This window comes from Apteryx mantelli, chromosome 3, assembly GCF_036417845.1.
Source record: "Apteryx mantelli isolate bAptMan1 chromosome 3, bAptMan1.hap1, whole genome shotgun sequence".
NCBI lineage: Eukaryota > Metazoa > Chordata > Aves > Apterygiformes > Apterygidae > Apteryx > Apteryx mantelli.
The window spans coordinates 26,226,311-26,247,179 of NC_089980.1; the positions used below are offsets into that span (position 1 = coordinate 26,226,311).

The 20,869-nt window shown below is 38.0% G+C and overlaps 1 protein-coding gene across 2 annotated transcripts in view; it reads right to left on the reverse strand.

Moving 5' to 3' along the window:
• Positions 1-20,869, reverse strand: part of FBXO11 (F-box protein 11) — a 74,646-nt gene that overhangs the window by 8,169 nt on the left and 45,608 nt on the right. For both annotated transcript variants that reach the window (XM_067292978.1, XM_067292977.1), the window contains exons 6-12: positions 19,845-19,928; positions 19,632-19,764; positions 14,253-14,359; positions 14,045-14,156; positions 8,782-8,888; positions 8,560-8,697; positions 198-415 (exon numbers count right to left, since the gene is read on the reverse strand). In XM_067292978.1, coding sequence (XP_067149079.1) covers positions 198-415; positions 8,560-8,697; positions 8,782-8,888; positions 14,045-14,156; positions 14,253-14,359; positions 19,632-19,764; positions 19,845-19,928 — 899 coding nt within the window. The remainder of the gene's footprint in view (positions 1-197; positions 416-8,559; positions 8,698-8,781; positions 8,889-14,044; positions 14,157-14,252; positions 14,360-19,631; positions 19,765-19,844; positions 19,929-20,869) is intronic.

The window sequence follows — 20,869 nt, forward strand, 5'->3', positions numbered from 1 at the left end:
GTTTTTTTGAGAAATACACATTTCCAAGAATATATGCAAGTTAAAAACATAGTTCAACTGAACACAGACAGCAATTCCGTTTATATATAAACAGGAATATTTACACTTCATTATAAATAAATGAATTAAAGTTGCACTTTTCCCCTCTCCATCAAATCTTCTTCTAAATAGTAAAATGTCAATGAGGAAACTGATACCTTATTGTTGGGTCACTGTTTGAGGTAATCCAAACACCTGCAAAATTGTTTGCATAGATTTTGTTCTCTATGAATTGTCCTCTTCCTTTTTCATGAACATAGATTCCTCCAGTCTGGCCATGATGGATTTCACACCGAACTACTGTAGGATTGGCGTACGCTTTCACTTCAAAGCCTGCTATTCTGTTTCTATGTATGTTGCAGCTTTCAAAATAACCCTTAAGACACAAAACATGCAAAGTTTCCTGTAAGAGTCCTTTTTTATGTGAAGGCAGAATATTCTAAGATGCTATTCGCTGCCCTCCCTCCCCTCCCAACGATGTGGTCATTTAAAGAGTATAAAAATGGACAAAATACCAGTACTTACATATAGCTAATTGAAACAGCCACTGTATCGAGTCTTTCCCCAAAATAAAAGACTATCAAGAAACTGTTTGTATTGCTTTGGATATATATTTCAAAGAGGACTGAATTCCAGGTTTGTTCAGCAGCTCCCAAGGATAAAACTCCTTTTAAAGGCCCCAAAGCCCACAGATCCACTATCAAAAGTGCAGTGCTATGGAGAAGACTACCTGCTCATTTTCAGACCCAGAAAAACATATATTAAGAACAGAAGTTATTTAAGAAGTGTCCTAAATTTTTTTGAAATGACTGGTCAGAATAAATGCATATGAATGTAGGAAAGTAGTAATTTTTCCAGGGCTGAATAAGATCCTCCTTTCCCCTTCTTCTGGTCTGAGCCGCCAATGGGTCTTTTTTTTTTTTTTTTTAAATATAGTGTACACTTCCATCTGAACACTACAGTAGCAGTAGGCCTACAACCAAACTGTAAATACAACAAATGCTTTAAAAACAGCATAGCCATGAAAAAAAGCCATCCAACGATGCCCAGGCATGCTTCCTCCTGCACCTTCTGCTATGCCCAGAAGCACTCGCATGGCAGCATGATGAACGGATCCACTTGAAAACTAACCCAGCAAAAAGGTTGTTCTCTGCCAGTCATTTCTCCAAGTCAGTTCACTCCAGGGTCACGCAAAGTAACCGTGTCAATCCTTCCAGAGCATTTCTTCTGACACAATTTTAGAATATTTAGATAATGAATTCAACCTGTTCTTTGAGGAGAATTTTAATGATATTATATGTGTGTTTTGCCCAACTAAAAGAACTAAAACTATACAACAGAAGAGAGGAAGTATCGCTTATTGTGAATGGGAGACAATCATAAGGTGAGGATGTTTCACTTTATGGATGGGTCTTGCAAGCTCTAACCCAGGCTGTCTCCAGTGGAAAGCTGCAGAGGGCCATACTAAAAACAGAGCATTTGACATTCAGAGCAGTACTGTTGCTGACAAACAACCAAAATTGCACTGTTCCTTACGTCCAAGGACACATGGTTGAAAAATAATGTGAACGCATCTCGACTCCTCCTCTCCTTTTGGCTAGCTCTCTGTGCTCTCCAAAGCCATCTATAGTATAAACAATCTACAAAATGCCAACTATAGCTTTAGTAGCAGCAGCCCCTCCATGCAAATAGTTACCTGTTTAAGGAGCCGATACATACATACATACATATATATATATATATATATATATATATAGTTAAAACATTCAGTCCAAAAGGAAAGGGGCTAGACATACTTTCATTGATCTCTGTTCTTAAACATCAGCTGCCCTCATAGGCATCTGGTCCCAAACACATTTTTTCCTATAGCTATCTAGAGTTAGTTATACGACTAGGAAGACTCGTTTTACTAGAAAACTACAAAAAAGCACAATTTCTCCTACTGCTCTGTGTAACTAGATTCCACAATGTTTTTATTCACATGATCTCAGACCTGAGTACCTCTGCTCTGGTGTTTCTACCTACCATATGAAAATTACTGAAGAAGTTATTGCTAAGCCTACCTATACAGAAAAGTGCTCCATTTCATGGTTTTCTTATTTATGTACTGCGAGTAGCTGAGAGACTTCATCTAACATGGTTTAATTACAAAAAAAGCAGAGACATGCACAGCTCAAGGAAGAAATCAAGAAAACATGCACCCTACCCTCCCTACTTCAAGGCTTGCAGCCAGGAAGGGCACTGCACTAATTAAACAGGCTCCAAAGAAAATTGTCAACATGTGTAGCTTGGCTCCCCAGTCTCCAGTCTCATGGATAAATAAAAAAGTCAAAAAAAATGGAGAGAGACTACTTCTTTAAAGTATTCAGCCACAAAGCCACAAGTGAAATTTAAGATGACAATTTGGTATAAAACAAGGCTTAAGCCTCTAAACAGAATATATCATTTCAATTAAGATATTACTTTATGGTCTGGTGTTTCTTTTTTAATTACTTCAAGGATCATCTTCCTTTTGAGCACCAGATGTGTTGTGACTACAGCAACTGCCTGGATGAAGAAAAAAGGTATTTTAGATGCGCTTACTCACAAGCGTTAAGTGTCATGGAGAAGCTGCAAACAAGCAGAGCCTTTATCACATATTCAGCGGTATCTTTGTGAATCTCAGCAAGTATTATTTATTCAATAGTATGGAAATTCTGATACAAAGATTTTTAGTTCTTGAAAACAGTATCAGATACACTGTAATTTTACAACTTTTTTGGAAACCCAGTGAAAGAGAAGGCTCCTCTTGCTTGTACTTGTGTCTCAATGCATCTACATAATATGCAATTTCACAGACAGTGTCAGAAGGGCCTACAGATTGATGGTATTCTGCTCGCTCTGTCCTAAAACACCGTTACATCACTCAGAGCAGAATACAAGTGTCATTGCTCTTCTACAGGCTCCAAGAGGTAGGACCACTGATTCAGAAGAAGCTGAGAAATTGCTGTAAAAGCCTTTGAGGTTGGTAGAAGAGAACTCCTTGTAAAGGAAAAAAATCTAGATCTCAGACTCCTTAACAGACTGCTGGGGCAGAAAGTCAGGGCCCTCTGTTAGGCAAGATCCTACAACATTCAAAAACTATAAAGAGAAACCGCATTAAACCCTATTAAACACCCTTTAGAGAGAGCCTGTTCCTTTCTTGAAATCCCATTTAAGAGTATATAGGGGCTGGCCAACCTGTAGTCCTTAAGCTACATGCAGCTGACAACCAGCTCCAGCACAGATCCTTTACAGAGATTTAGAGAGCAGCTATCAAGGTCAGGAAGGCCAGTGCTGCGCCTCCTCTGCACAGAGGAATCCCAAATCTTATATTGCCTCCATCTCCTTTTAAGCATGATTTTTGAGTGTGCTGGGTATTTTGGTACTCTCTTGTGACCTGTTTTGGTTCTAGTTTATCAACTAACAGTGTAAGAACCTGGGGAATTCGGCATTCTGAAGTGTCAGGATTCTTTAATAAAAAAGAGCCACTATGTTAAGGAGGAAGAATACAGGATGCATGTGAAAACAGATTACAACCTTGCACAAAAATACAAAGTGTAAGGAGATTTAAAATACTTAAGATTTTTGAAGCAGAAGCTACTGCTAAGGTATCACAAAGCAGCTCTCCACACCAAATCTACTTAAAACACCAGGCAAAGCATTAGCTATGGACACAAAATGACAGTTACAACCACAGAAAAGCTGCTATGTGGGCAGGAAAATACTGCTGTAATCTGTTACACTGACCAGGCAAAATAATTACAAATGAACAAATACTGTAGTAATTCTAGTGCTGATGCTTCCACACACCACTTAGCATACCAAAAAAGTTTATGTGATAATGAAGAAACAGGTCCTGTGCAACTGGACAGGTTCAGGAGACTTCTTTACATCGAGACTAATTCAGTAACTAAACTTATTTCACATTTATAAAAAGGTGACAGTGTTACAGAGATGCAGAGGTATTTTATGTGATATTATTTGAAGAATAAACACATTAAAGAAATTATGAAAATGTTGCAAGTTTAAATAATCTGGAACTATTTATTGACACTAGTATTCCCAAAAGGACGGGAAAAACTACCTGCAGATCAAGACAGAAAAACGTTAACTGCTAAAGAGTATCTGACTCTGTATCAATTTAAACAAACAGATATAGCACAACTGACAACAAAAAGAGACATACTTATAAAAATCTGCCTCCTAAAGCCAGGAATGGTCCCTGTTTGAGGGTTGGTGTTGATGTAAAAAGCCAAATGCAGCACAAAGACGACTATGTTCAAGATGCAAAACAAACCCTTTATTTTTAGCACACGGGAAAAAATTGTTGTTATTGCAGCAAAAGGCCAATTGAGTTCTTGGGTACTCTATGTAGCAATTGGCAGAAGTTTCATTTACATTTTTCTAACTGTATATACATTTCTTTAAAATTTGTAATATTTAAAAGAATGAGCTGCCAACTAGTCATAATTACCCTACTGAGTCACATGCTATTATATTTTTATTTCAGTGAGCAGAAAAAACAAGCAATAGTGCTACATTTCTCATTTGGGAGCAAGGAAAATAGAGACTGCATGCCCAAACCTCAGATTTAAATAAAATTATGGTAGTTTATTCTTATAGTAAATTGACATTTCTTTTTTGCTTGCATACAATGGCTAAACATGATTTATGGCAAATGTCTGGCAGCTTGTCTCATGCACCTGGCAAGAGGCGCCACTGTAGGACATTGCAATGCAGGACACTGCTGATGCCATGCTGCATTTTTCATGCCTGCTTGTTAAATGGTTGGCACAAGTACTAAGGCAAATGTCTGAATATTGCCACTTCAGAAATAAGAGGTTAAGTTTCCACAAGTATCAAAACACAAAGAATAGTCTGAGAACACGAAACTGAAAAACAAAGCACTCTTGAACCTTTCTCAACCAGCACTCCAGCACAGCAAACCCACGGGAAAAGAATGTGTAGGGTAGGAATTCAGTACTGGAATGTACTTTTCCCACTTCAGTGTGCTACAAGCAATGAAAAACATATCTATCCAAAAATAACAGAACAGAAGCAAGAGAAAGGCACAGAAAAAATTCATTAATTTGTTTAAGTGTATGTAGGATTTGTATTTGAAATATAAAACGTCACTTAAAGGATATTTATACTTTCCCAATGATGTCATCTCATCAACTCTATCACTAGCGTGATAGAGAACAAAGAGTACTTTTTGCCAAAAGCAGACTTTGAGATGAGGGGGAGAAAAAAAAAAACCTTTCAAAAAGTTTGCAACTAAGAAACATCTCAATACTGGAACTGGGACATTCTTAAAGATAGTATATTCTATAATTTGCCCTATTTTTTCTCCTACTTATCAAAATACCTCCCAAACACATACACCAGTGTTATTGCACTCGAGGGGGGTTGGGAGGAAGGTGTTTTGTAATTGTGGTTGTTGTTTGCTTGTTTTTTTTTTTTTTTAAACCCAAGGCATCACAAAGACTGCATCAATTCTGTACGTAACATTTCCAAACCTGGAACCGCAAGTATAAGACAGGAGAATCAACTCTAATGTCTGCAGCTAAGATAAATGTTATTTGCATTTTCTTTAATGTGCTATTGTTCTTTTCAAAGAACAATTTCTTTGTACTGTGTTCTGTTTGTGATATCACACTGGTTACAGCACTAGAATACAGAATAATTGAAATACAGAATTGGAATAGGCTTTCTACCTTTAAGAAAACAGATCAAATACACTTTTGATTTCAAATGAGTCAAGCAAATACAGTCTAGTTTTATTACTCTTTGATACTTCAATACTCATGTACGTAATACTTCAATACTTAAACCAGAAGTGGCTCCTAGCCAGGCTTTCCAGTTAACCCTGAAGCCTACACATACACACCTCCCCTCCAGGAGTTACTGAAGCATTCCCCTTTGCCAGCTTTCCTAGAGTTGAATTCACTTCATTACACATTTCAGAACCTGTTTAAGTCTTGGAGGGATGGATGTATATACGTATCCACTCAAGCAGATTAGGAGTGCTTATAAAACACATTAATACAGCTTAGATGAGGCAGTGGTGATCTCCAACACTGAGGCAATACAAAACAAAGGTGTAACTACTTAGCTTGCCACTGCTCTCTGCAAAACAGCCAAATAACTACATCAGCTACATATGAAATGACAAAAATCTGCCAGACCACTGTTCCAAGGCGTTCTTCCGTGCGGGTGTAATCCTGCCCAAAACAGAGCAAATACTCTCCTCTTCAGAGGTAATTAAGGGCAGAGAAGACGAACCTATCAGAGCAGAATCCCACCACATTTGACCTTCCATTGGCAAGATGATTTTATGCCAACAGCAAAGTAACAGCAGTGCATATCCTATTGAGTTTACATCAAGACCAGGAAACTGCAACTCAATCAGCTGCGACTAGTATGGCATTGCCCCTTTGCCCCCTGCTCCCCCAGAAGCTTGAATGGGATGAAGGAAACCCTTGCTAGCTTTTATCCACAGTGGATCCTCTATTAATACTATTTTCTGACTGCCAATGCTAATTGAAAACCCAACCAATTCTGGGTTAGAACTAAAGCAACAGAACAACCACTTACAAGGGAACAAAGCATTCCTCCCCAACAAGGGGGAGTATAGAACAGTATAGAAAAGCCTCATGTAGAAGTTCAGCAGGAAAAATAAAGCAGTTTAGTGCCTGACTTGATAAACACTTAGATTTCAAATATAGGAATAAGATTACTTTAAAAAGCTTGACTATTTGGTTGGATGGAGCGACCACTGAGTGAACGTGATAACGTAATAAAAATTAATGTCTATTGCAGTTAGATATCTGAAAATGCTTAACGGGGTGAGGTGAAGAGAACATCAAGAGATTATATACCTAAGAAGGAATATGGGAGGAACAGTGGATCCAAAGGTTAGAAGATAAAGTGAAAAATAAAATGAGAAAACAGAGGTCCAGTCTACATCCAAGCTATGTTTGCAAAAGTGCAACTTGGGACTCTCTCTGCTAGTCAAAGCCATTAGTTTCAATGCTTGCATTTTTACAATTTTTGTTTTGCCTTCTCAGGGACTGAGTAAGGTGTACCAGCAAACCTGCTATTTGATGATGGAAGACACTTACTTACAGAGAGCATGCTGATATAACATACGAGATCTAATTACAGTCTTCTAATTGAAGAACAGCCCTAACACATATTTAGCCACAGCTAGTCAAGAAGCACATCTGGCAGTAAGGCAAGGAACAAGACGTACAGAAGGGGACATGCACTACTATTCCACGGTGCATTGAGCAAATGCTGCCTTTGGCTGACCTCATTCTTGAGCAGCTTTCTGGAATCAAGTTTGTTACAGTGAGGCTTCTTTAAAATAGCTGTACCGCAACAGAGAAGAGATTCCTATTCATCTATAACACCTTTAAAAAGGAAAGCCCAGAGCAACTGGCTTTATAGCTTAACCCAAGTTACATGCAATTCCTTCAGAGTAAGAGCCAACTCCTACAGCAAGCTCATCAAATTCTGTGGTACCCTTGTGAAGGTAAGAGGGAAACTGAAATCTTACTGGTTTTGAATGCTGATTTTTACTATATTAAATCCAAAAATGAGTAATATTAACTTCAGTAGCCTTTTAGTTTGACCTTTAGTTCACCATACCTGATCACATTTTGCATTTTTGAGGTGCTGTTCACGTTTTTGTTCTTAATTATAGCAAAGGAGTGAATGGAAGAAAACTTTCGGTTTTGCCAGCTGGTGGGGAGAATTGGGACTTTGGCATTCAAGCAGGCAAAAACAATGGTTTGGCATTGTTTGGAAGACATACAGAATGTCTTGCTAAAACAAATTAGCAAATAGTCTTTTATTTCAGTGGCAAAAATCCATTCTGTTTTTTATTTCAAGGGCTATGCACACTCGTTTCAGCACTAGTTTACACGTACACGGCAAACCACTTTCAACTCATAGAAACAAACGTTACGATGAAGGAAGGCTTAAACTCTGAAGCAAAATTTTGTGTTAAGATTCCACGACTAACTCCATGTTAAGAAAAGTCTTCTTCCCAGAGAAGGTGGGCATACCCCATTTCAGAGATGTAACATTAAAATAAGACTAAGTCTCCACACAACATTTTGTTATGCTTTCAAATCTTCCAGGCACCTTGATAAAGGTACGGAACCCTACAGAAAAGAGCGAAGTTACAGTATAAATGTAAGCCTACCATTTATTTCCTATTTCAAGAGTTATTTTATCACTGCAATATAATTCAACATAACAGGTTGTCAATCAACTGCAAAAAGCTTGCTTAAACCTTTTTCAGCTAAACTTGTCTTTAAGCTAAAGTGAAATTGCCCACAAAATAGTGAGAAAAGAAATACTAAGTGTATTTTAAAATATCTGTTCACAAGTAAAAGCATGGCTTTTAAACACATTCCAATGACGGGCAGTAAAGTTTGTTCAGCTATGCAACATCTACATTTCTTTCCTCAAAGAAAACATATACATTACCATGCCATGGTCAAAAGTGAAAACGCCAACATCACGTCCATGGTGAATATGATTCCGTCTGATAATGGGATTTCCATGGTTTTTAACCCAAATCCCTGCTAACGCATTATTGGAGATCTCATTGTCCTCATATATTCCCTAGGAAATGAAGAAGTAAGTTAAGATGGCAATCAATAAAAGTAAACAAATTTACCAAAATAAAAAAACTGATATAGAAAATACCTGTGCATGGTCTGTAATATAAAGTCCAACATTTTCACAGTCGCTGATGTTACAGTGTTTAATAGTAGGACAAGCTCCCTGGCCACTAACACATACTGCGGAGCCAACTGGAAGAAAACAGTACAGTTACCATAGCTTCAAAGCATAGTGTGTTTATAAATAGTCTGGCAGTGCTCTTGCAAGAGAAGTCAGCGTGAACTGGTATTTAAAAAAGATTTGGCATGCACAGTGCCAAAACATTGCAAACCAAAGCCAGAAAAACACTAATGTCATCATTTTGTAGATGTGAAAAACTGAGGTGGAAGTTGCTTTAAAAAAAAAAAAGTCCCTCTTCCAGGGTTACACAGCTGCATATGACTGCCAGAACAGACAATAGTTTATATAATATTTCATGCTTATGAAAGTTTTTGCTCATTTATTTCCCTACATTAGGCACACTGTATACTGACAATTCACAACAGACAAAGGATAACAAAAATATAATAAAATCCTATGCTAATTATTGCCTAACTTAACTCCTTCAAACTGTTCATAACCCAACCCTTCAAAGAGCCCAAACAAAGAATTTTGCAGTATCCCAGAACAAAGATGCACTAACAAAAGATGAGCAGAAGACTAACAGCATGATCTAGAGTAAAGAACTTCACACCAGAAATCCATAGGTCTTTTTCCAGCTGAATTGCAAAGCTCCTTGCTGCAGTTTCCTTGGATGATTTCAACTATTATATTATTCACCCTGAGGGTCCCCTCCCCCCCCCCCCCAAAAAAAAAAAAAAAAAAAAATCAAAAAACCCACCAAACTCTTCCAAGCAGCTTGGACTCAAATCATTCAGGAGTTCAGCAGATGAGCTCAAGTCCCTGAATTGCAGGGCAAGACGAAAGCACGATATTCTGCGCCCACCAAAATCAATGGCAGATGCACACCGATTTCGGAAAGGCAAGGTTTCATCTCAAGTGTATCTGGCCTATATAACAAACGCCTTCCTTTCAATTATGCATCACTAAATAAGCAAGCTGGTACTACATGCCCATCAGTAAGCTTTTGTATCACCTTCAAGCAGAGTACCACATAGACTACATTTTAATAATTCAGATTCATCCATAGAGGTTTTTTTTGTGTTTTTTTTTTAATCCTAAAGAAATCATTTCTATTGTCTAGTCTGACCTTATGAGTAACACAGGCCATAAGAATTTCCTGAATTAATTCTGCTTCAGTTCTACTGGCAGGGACTTCAGTATACATCTTTTATAGAAACAGATTTGATTTAAAGATTTTCAATAATTGAGGAACTATCATAAAGCTTGTTATAGAGTTTTTACCCTGTTAATTGACATTTTAGTTTCTCATGAGAGTTTCTCTAGTTTCAGGATCCAGTTACTCGTTCTCCTTATACCAGCATATGCTACACCCAATGCATATACTTATCTAATGCAAGTTACCCCTTCAGTCTTCTCCTTGAAACCTTAATGAACTGTGGCTGAAATGTTTTTCATTATGAATCAAGTTTTCCACTTTGTCCTTTAGGACTTTTCACTGAACCGTTTCTAAGTTTTCAACACATTGCTTTAAACTATGGACACCAGGAAAGAGCACTTTATTTTGAAGCAGGACTAAGCAGAGGGGTAACACAGTCTCTCCCCTTCTGTTCAACGTTCCCATACGTTCACCTAAGGATCACGTTAGTTCTGTTGGCCGCTTTATCACATAAGGGTTCATATTCAGCTGTGTACCTACGACTCTTCACCTTTTCCAGCAATACAGCTTCCCATCATAGAGGGCTATCAAGCACATACACAACTAGGCACAAAAAGCCAGCTGTAACTTCGCATTTGTCCATACTGAAGTGGATACTGTTCACCAGAATCCACCTTCCAAACAGGATGTGGCAACCCATCCTCTTGGTGATTTACAACACCTTGATCTTAATCATCTACAAATTTCATCAGTATGCATTTTATTTCTTCTCTACAAATCATCGACAAAGTGGCTTTGAGTCAAGAAGTGATCTTTGGAATACTCGGCCACAAACAAAACCATTTATAATTAAACTGCAAGTTATTTTTAATCTATTTAATACAACCTGTGTTAATTCCATAATGTTCTCATGTCTTAATCAAGGTACTGTAGGGCCAAGTCAAATGTCTTTCAAGGATCTACTTAATTATACCAGGAGTGCTGCCTTTTTTAGTCAAAGGTCATCAAAAATGCTAAGTGTAATGCAATCATTACAACTTTCTGTAAATAACATTAGCTTCCTTCAGTTATAAATTCTAATTCTTGATTGACCAAACCCCTGCATTCACTACCTCATTATCCTACCTGGGATCAATGGGCAGTACTAGTTACCATACATCATCTTGTTCAGTCATCCCCCATCCCTGGTTTCACCCAGGTTTCAAGTTACTGCTGATATATAATAATAGAGTCCAGAAGATTTCTTGGCCAGTTCCTTTTAAACTCTTGCATGATTTTAGAATGTCTATTTTTACAGCTGTTTAACCTCATCCACAGTTACTGTCAGAGTGGAATGTATTTCGTTATCCCTCTAGGGTATGAACACATTTATCATTCCTGTCTATTCTCATTAAATATGGAATAAAAATTACACAACACTTTGCCATTCAAATTCTTCCATATCTATGATGGATAAGTATCACTGTTAAAACTCTTTGTTCCCCAAGTTAAGACTTTGTCACTGTCTCTTCTAGCCAGAGGTTAGATCATCTTCGTTTTTCAGTTTTTTTTTTTTTTTTTTTTTTTGGGGGGGGGGGGTCCAGTTCCCACAGTTTCCTGCAATTCCTAGCTTCTGATTCATGTTAACTAATACCTTCTCATTGCCTACATTCCATAATTGCTTTCATTCCCTTTTCCTCCTCCTCTTCTTGGTGACATTCAGGAACTGTAAACTTTTGGGAAGCCAGTAGGATGTTCCAAAAACATCTATCATGACATCTATCAAAGACCTCTATCATGATTTATGGTTTTGTTTTTTTAAGTTCTTTATTCCAACTCACTTGACTTGACTTCATTTTTTGTTGTGTGAAATTGGTCCTTCTAAAGTACCAAGCACACATTACTGGTGTGGGCTTTATTTTGTTTACTCATAATGATTGCACATACTTAAGCAATACAGGGAAGAAAAAGAAAGCCACCCACATACATTGCCATCAACTTCTTGTTTTATCTATCAAGATGAGGACTAATACAGATTTCCTATATGATGGATGCAATAGAACATCTAGAGTCAGGATCTTGCCATTTAAATTTTATTTTAAAATTTCAAAGATGCTTTGGACTGGTAGCAAGAGACCTCCAGCTTAAATCACTCACACAGCTCCCACCTTTACATATTGCATACAATAAGAACTTTACATATGACATATATTGAGGAAATACGCTTTAATGTAATGAGGATGTCTACAGATAGGGTATCAAGCATGTGCTAAAAGAGTGATTTTGAATGCTCACGGTTCAATACTTCAGAGATGTCAATGACTTGGAAACAGGAAAAGTCTTTTCTGGCAGACTGACAAACTTCCTCCCTTTTTACACACACTCAATACTTCCTGTAGAGGTTATAATAAGGCTTGGTAGGATTAAAAAAAAAAAAATCAATAAAAATCAATAATTGATATATGTTGGTAGTACAGCCTACCCACAGCCTCTAAAATTGACCAGAAATTTTGACTTTGAAGCAGACAAAAGCAAAATACAGTGCAGGGAAAAAAACAAAAACCCCCACAAAAACACACAGATATCCGGAGGATTAAAGAGGGCAAGAGCCTGCAATTGATCAGAAATGTTTCATAAAGAACATTAACCATGGAAATCAAAACTTAGTTTTAATAAACAATTTTCACAGAAATAGCAAGTGCTACTACTAGCTTATATATAAGCACATGTTTTAACATAAAGCCATGCAGGTCTTCAAACCACTTTTGTAATCAAGTTGCATGTGGTTCAAGAAATTAATCCAATTTTTCTCATTCAAAATTGGGGTCCCCAGCATTTTATGTAGGAACTTAAAGAACAATTTTCTTCATATACTTTGCTCTCCCAGTACTTAGCACAAAAAAAGGGGAAAAAAAAGATACTGAGAGCAGCTAGCTGTCTTTTGTTCCTTTTTGAACACCTCTACATGTTAGCTGATCCGTCTCCAACAAAACTAGGACGAAGGTGATGAGAACGGTCCAGCTGCCTTGACCAGAAGTGAAATAGTGTTTCACAGCCTGAAGCCTCCAAGAAAGAGCATGTCTCCCTCTAAGATGCAGACAAGGAATACTTACACTCTCCTTATTAGAGTTCCCTGAAGAATTCCCTCCTATATAATTCCTAGCAGAAAAGGGTAGTTGCTATGTCTAGCTGAAGATCTTCCTTGTTTCCCTGCCTTTAGGCTGAGCTGAGCAACCATTATGCACAGCCTGCTGTATAAAACCCTTCCATTTCACTAGCTGAATTTAGGTATGTGAAGTTTGTGTTATGATTTCCATGCAAAGACTGAGCATTTTAGTTCTTGATCTCCCCTTTGGGATGCTCCATTTCAGCTGTTTGTTTTCAAACACTTTAAATTTGCCACATCTCTAGTGCTTGTGAACTGCCATATATCCTCTCTGGTTTCCACTACTTCTGATCCTTTTTCCTGAATCCAGACTACTGAAGTTTCCCAAATCAGGTGGTATAAATATTCCTTATGATCTCTGGTGATGAAATGAGCATTCAGTCTTCCACACCATACATCTCTTCTGCCACTATAGCTAATGGCTCCTCCTTTGTCTACAGGAAATTCCTTCCACTCTTGACAAAGTGAACTTAGTATACTAGCTACAGCTCGACTGTTTTAATGCCATCAGTCCCAATACTGCATGTAGCACTGAACCTAATGTAAAAGTCCCATTTACGCCCTTTTCATATACCTTCTCTCTTGCTAGCTACAACTATACACACACACCCCCCAAGAAACAGATACACGTTTTATATAATCACATTCCTGTCACTTATCAGGTTTTAAAGTAACTGCCCAGAGAGTTCAGACTGATTCAAATAGAAGACTAAGACATAATCACACTGGTCTTGGACACAAAGAGATCACTGTAATAATGCCATGTCAAGGCAGTAAGGCTTACAGACCTGTATTAAACACTTGCATCAAAAAAGAAATGCGGGAACAGTGATCATAACCAATTTTTCTGCTGCTTCCATGTTCCAGGTTAAATTAGCCTGCTTTAAACAGTGTTAATTTCAAACAATAAAAAACCCACTAACCCGTACAAGTACTTCGAATAATACAGTGATCTATAATTGGACTGCAGTTCACGGTAATCTCTAAGCAGTGGTGTGCATTGTGGTGCTGAGCAGATTTGTCATCAGGATTGAACTGAAAAAGGAACACAAAATATAAATGTAATATATTTCATTTGATAGGCATTACATGAAAAATATTAAGAGCTCTGCTTGAGTCTGAGATTCTTACCCTGATTGTCATATATCCAACATAAGCATCTTCAGAACCCTCCATAAAAACGAAGGTAGAATCTCTAGTGTTTTCTATTATGACTTTATCTGCTACTTTTCCAGGTGCTGTAAACAACAACAAAAAATTTAGTTTATGCCAATGAAAACTCCTCAGAGACTTACAGAATTCTTTTCAAACCAACAACAACAAAAGAAAATGAAGATGATTCTCAGCATGTAAAAAAATCTTACTGATGAAAGAATCTTCAAACAGAATTTCAAAAGACAATCATGAAACTGATCTTTAGCTAATACAAACTTGAACTAGTTTAATATCTAGTACTAAGTCTCTTGTGCAGAGCTCATTTTTCTGACTTCTAGTTTCTTATTCCAACTTCTAAGAAAATGGTTCCCCCATTAAAGTAAACTACAAACTGAAAATCTGGGCAAGAAAATAGCTACAAAATATCAACTGCATTTTCTGAACACAAATTAAACAGTTTAACAAATTTGGTTTCCAGCCTGGCAGCACTTGTAATTCTGTTATGAAGTACAAGTTATTTTGGTATTCTAAACCCTTTTATTAAAGCTAAATACATACCTTCCATCACCTATTTGAACCAATTAAAATGTCTACTTAGTAATATGCTCACAACCTAAGAGTGACCTCCCCATACTCTCAAATGGAAGATTCAGAGTTTTGCAGCAATATCCTCATTATTTACAGGACAGACTTGTATAATTAAAATTGAACTGTACTTTTGAACATATGTAGTGAAGGTTTCAGGACGGTTAATTTAGAAATTCCTATAATCTGCAATTTGATTTCCAGTGTTAGTCATCTTTATCCTTAATTTAGGGGGAGAAAAGCTTACTCTTACTATTGCAAGAGCCAGCAGAGGGAGCACAAGTTAACAACCATCTTAGCATTGATGTAAATTCAGTGATCCTCATTCACAAGCAAGACTGTCCATCTGATTCCAAATAGGACATTAAATATGCAAGCCAGAAGCAGCCTTCCTCAATACATGAAACAAAGATTCAAGTTGCATATATTACAGCAGATCAAGTTATCTGATTGCAGTTCTAAACCATTTCGAGCTATGTAACAAGAGAGACACAAACGTGGCCAGATATTTCCCCTAAATTCCGTATTTTATTGACAAGCCGATGCACAGGGTTTCTCAGCAGCAGATCTTTCTCTTGTCTGTTGACACTAGTACAGACAAGCGGCATGTCCTGTTCTTTATCACTCAGGCAGAAAGGTGCCAGTCAGAATGAAGCAATATTTACATCACTATCCAGCTTGTTCTCACTATCTAAAAGCCAGATCTCCGCTTTCATTACTGCAAAGCTGCAAATATTTTAAGGTAGTCTAGCTCTTCTTCATACCACTATTCCCTTAGTACTGGACAATAACTGAAAGAGCCTTTGATGAGGACTTGCATCATCATAAGAAACATATTTCCACTGCCTGATAACATTTTTTTCATGGAGAAAAACAGTAAAATTAGATACAAATGCCACTGGCATCCACACATCTGTATACTTCACCACCTTAGCAAGAATAGCCCCACCGTACTGCAGCTGATCTAAACCCAGGAAATAAATGGAGTCCCTGGCAGGAAATAAAGGAGCCATAAACTAATACCAGAATACAGGTTCCCTCCTAGGAGGCAGGGAAGATTTGTACTTCACACTGGATACTGTGAAAGACTAAGCAAAGCAGACAGATCTGTGGAATTGGGCTTGGAGGTGTTTGCCATGCACTTGTGCAATATTCTCTACAGGTTTCTCTTTCCTCTCAGCACAAGAGTTACATCATGGGCCTCTGAGTTTGGGAGGTCCCCAAATACCCATTACAGAATATACCAATTAGCAAGATCAGTGCATTTTGGGGAAATGCAGATTCTTTCCCCCAGAAAAGGCTGAATGAAAAGGGACCGGGATTTGCTCAAGCACTGGCTGCATTCTAAATGCAAAGGGCTTCTCTGCCACATCCTACTGCATCTTTGCAGAGGAATTACTCAGAGAAATATCTTCATTTCAGCTTTTTGCTCAAACCACTCTAGAGAGATAAACCAATACAAGAGGGAAGGGGGAAAAAAATCCCACACCCTTATCTATTCACCTGGTACTTATCTAGCCTCCAACTCAGGACATCTGTTACTAGTGAGCTCAAAGAGGAAGAAAAGGGCCACCAATTTTGTAATTAAGCAAAAGCACAGTTGATGCTCCCAGAAAGTCTGTCTTCCAAAGTCTAAGGGAGTCATGCTCTATGGGAATCAGAGGGTGTGGTCAGCATACGAACCAAAATGAGACCATTTAGGAAGTATTTTAACAGGAAACCTAAGACAAGGGACTGACTAAAGGAAGTAAAAATTAACTGGATGCTGACTCAAATTTCTTTTATTCCTCAAAAGAATTAAGAACAATTTTATTTTTCAGTAATAAAAGAAAAGAGCTAGACCATGGGAAATAATTGTTGCGACTTTGTTCAACAGTATGAGGCAAAAATGCAGGGGTCCTTTTAGATCTTGCAATCAGTAACAACTATGGTAATAACACAGCTCAAAACCTATTTTAAGTATCATTTTCAACCCAAAGATGCAGAACTGGCATTTGAAAGTTTACTTTTGTCTGGGAAAGAGGGAAAAAAAAAAGTGCCTTACTCTGACAAAGTCTTCAAAGTCTTTATCATTTTAGGTTTTGCTACCCTTAAAATTATTCTCATGTTATTACCTACTTTCCTCCTACTTCCCTTGTTATCACTTTTTTCCCCCTCTGTATTGGAAAATCCTTTGGTAATCCCTTTTCCACTTGCACATTATTTAAGTCAAGTGGAAAAATAAAGGAAATAAAATGAAAGCTAAATCTCTCAAAATACAGAAAAAGGCATATTCAGTGAAGATTCTCACATTTGATACATGTCAGTACAACTGCTGAAACTCGGCCAGCAAGACAAGACGTCTTTGTTGTCTTGAGCAACATGACTCCATGGAAGGTCTACACTCCTGCAGAAGCCTGCCCCTCCCTCCCCACCACTTTTTTTTTTTTTTGCACCCAACACCCTGGAAAAATAGTTTTGTTATTAATTAAAAAAAAGCCCACATGTATTTCAGCCCACTGAACCAGACACATCAGCTCCCTTACAGGATCTTGACTCTTGCCTCCAAGTGACAGCTTGGATAAGCCACACTAGAAGTAGTACCTCTAATGGCTTCTTTCTAAACTTGACTCTTTTCCCTAGATCTAAGAAAAGAAATAACCTTAAAATTAACACAAGAACAAACCTAGAGGACCAGGTGCTTTTCTGTAAGAAAATTTCTTATGTGAGAAGGTAGTAACCTCTTGAATGCTAGAGGGATGTAAAGCTGACTTCTCATTACCCTGTGCTTCTTCAGAAGTCAGCAGAAGGAACTGCCGCAGAAGTTCTAGCAGAACTGCAGAGGGATTTGGTGCTGCCTTAACCCTACCACCATTCTGAAAAGCGTGCCAGACTGAACAGCAACGAAAAAGTCCTCCAAGGACTAGTGGTTCACTTGAATTCCTGTTTTTTCCAGACAAATGAAAATTGACTCCCTCTACAACATTACTGACTATTCAGTGGAGAAAGTCTGAGGAAGCGAAAAGATTGCAGTGCCAAAAACTGAAATATAAACATATCTAGCCTTTCTGGATTACTCGTGGAGATTTCGTTCCCCAGGACAGCTATTCTGTTACAGAAATACACAATGCAGATCTCTTGCTTTTAAAGAACTATACTTAAGGTGACTGCTTTTCTGAATAACACAAGCAGCTCCAGTGGAAGGGAACTACTGAAGCAGAGGGTCTTTCAAAACTCAAAAGGAGCCAGAAAGCCTGCAGAAGTCCAATCAGATATTGCAGATGCTATCTCAAATTTCATCAAGTAACTGAGACATTTCATATCTTAGAACAGTTCTGTTACAGCTTCTTCTAGATTTTAAACACTTGAGTGTCTCTTGCCCTATTTGTACTAGAATCTATTATTGTCATCCCCTATTTGAAACAGAAGCTAGGAGAGTATTTTATTTGTCTAAGGCTATGTCTGTACAGCATTAGCAAGCACTGTAGCACCACTTCTGTTACACTACAGAATGAAACAGTGCTGAGGATAAGACATCCAAACCACACATGTGGCAAGGCAGCGGAGGAAAGGGACCAGGACCTGGGACTAGTTTTAGTCTGTTCCTCTTGACTGAGCACACGCTGGCTATTAGAGTATGCCAAGCGTATTCCAGGAACTTGTCCTAGTCTAGTCTCATTGAAAAGGAATCCAGTTTGCGCTCCAAGGCACAAACCGAAGCACAGAAAATGGGAATGATCAGGACAGTAGCTTCAGAAGTGCAGTCATGACCCGACAAAATAAAATACTAATGCAGTGGCACCTCACAAATCTGCAGGAACAAGTTTTAGAGACTAACACTGGAACCACCTCACTTAATGGGTCAAAACTGTTTTCAATGCCAAGACTGTAAAATCCAGGCAAGAAACGCCAGAACTGGTTTACTCAAGAACAAAACAGCTGAAATACTTCTGGTATCCAGAACAAACAGACAGCTGAAAACAGGGATTTCCCCCCCTCCCCCCCCCGAAAAGAAAAGAAAATATGCAGAGAGCTACCATCTCACCTCTGGGTTTCCAAAGGAGCAAGAGGTCTGAGACCTCTTAACCACGATCTCTACCAGACTTTGTTAAGACGCTCTAAATTCTTATCATTTTACTGTGCTACTGGGGGTTAGCACACTCACAGCAGGGACAGGAGAAGCAAACACCTCCTCAGGCACCACAATCTGCAGCCAGGTGTATTATCTTAAATTAACTTCCTAAAACTTTCAGAACAGTAAAGGTTTACATCCTTCTCCACAGAAGGAATCTCCCTTAGAGGAGCAGTTGGGAGATGAACAGAGAAAGAAGCCCCAGTCGCAGAATCTTCCTGCGGGGCGCTCTCATTTCCTTCCTCAAGACAGAATTACGATGTTAAAGAAAATGGGACAGATACTAATTTGGGCTTACTCCCACTGCTGGAATCTACTCCAGAGATAGGTTATATATAAATAAATTTTATAATAACCACCTGAAAATCTCAGCTGTAGTCATGTAACTGAATACACTTGCTGACAAATTTCATTTTTTTTCTCCTAGTGAAATAAAAAGTTAGTTATTCCAAGAACTAACAATCAGACAACAATACCTCAGTCTGAAGGAGTCAGTTTTTGGTTAGTGACACTTGCACAGAAAACAGTTACTGACCAGGCTCACGAAGAAAAAGGATATTTACACAGAATATTTAATATACAAAGAGTATTTTTGTAAAGAAGGTGGTAATGAACACAAATTATACTTTGAGACAAAGATGCTTTTTCAGTTTAAATACCTGCACCGATCATGGTGATTGGAGATTCTATATATATCCATTCATCAGTATATATTCCAGAATGAACAAAGATAAGTCCATCAAAATGAGCTTCTTGAACTCCACCAAGAGCATCCTCAATGGTATCATAATACTAGAAGCAAAGAGACAAGTTTAGACAGATGCAAAGATGCACAAGTATAAGTAGTCTTAAGAACTGCTTTAGAAACATACCAGCATATTTTCTCTTCCTTTATATCTTGCAGGATTACTGTAGAAGTGTTCAGCAAAACCTGGCTTTACATGTGCTCCTTTGTACTGAAACAGGGAAAAATTTTATGATAAACTTGCAAGTAAATGGATCTGAATGCACAGATGAAAGACCTACTAATCCTATAATTAATGAGCCATTTGCTGGTATGAGCCATTTGCTGGTATTAGCTAGCTCCAAGGACAAACGATCATATTCCGACCTCCCACATTAGGCACCCAATTTGGAACGGGAACACCAAAAGATCCAGTAGTCTCATAAGAGTGATCGACTACACCAAGAGCCTGACTTACACAGCCAGAGGCCTCTGAAGCAACTGAGAAGTTGACAACAAGCTCTGTGTCTTATCCACTCCACTAAAGATGTTATTTCCATCTTTTGATTTTGTAGCTGCTTGTCAAAAGGGACAGCACTTTATTTGGTGAGGAGAAAAAAATAAAAACAAAAAAACCTCTACCTTTGCAGCTTGGCACCTGATTCTCAGTACTGAACTAAGAAGCCGAATCAAGTACTAGTATTCAACAAGCTTCAGAGCTTCATTAACTAATATATACAGCACTATGTAATTAATTATAACACATAGGCCTTGTTATTTTATTTAATTCTTTTACCTACAGTTTTCAAACATCATGCCCAGCCTCTCTTACAGTAACTTTGATACTTTGGATTAGAGGTCGGATCATGAACATGCCTTTAAACATAACCTGTTCAGCTCCAATCACGTTAGCTGTAAATCACTACTTCAGCCCAAGTGATATCCACATACTGCTCAGTTTACTGAAGGAGGAAGCATAAGAATTTGATAACCAGTGTGCATATTGGTTAAATAATATGCATGATGACAACAATCTATTGGAAAGTGATTTGCAAGCCACAGACCACAACAATCTTCCACAGGATTTCAGTGATGCAAAACCTGAGGAAAACCCAAGATAGAAGAGTAGGACACCAGTGCTCCACTTTGGCATGATGCATCTCTCTAAAGAGT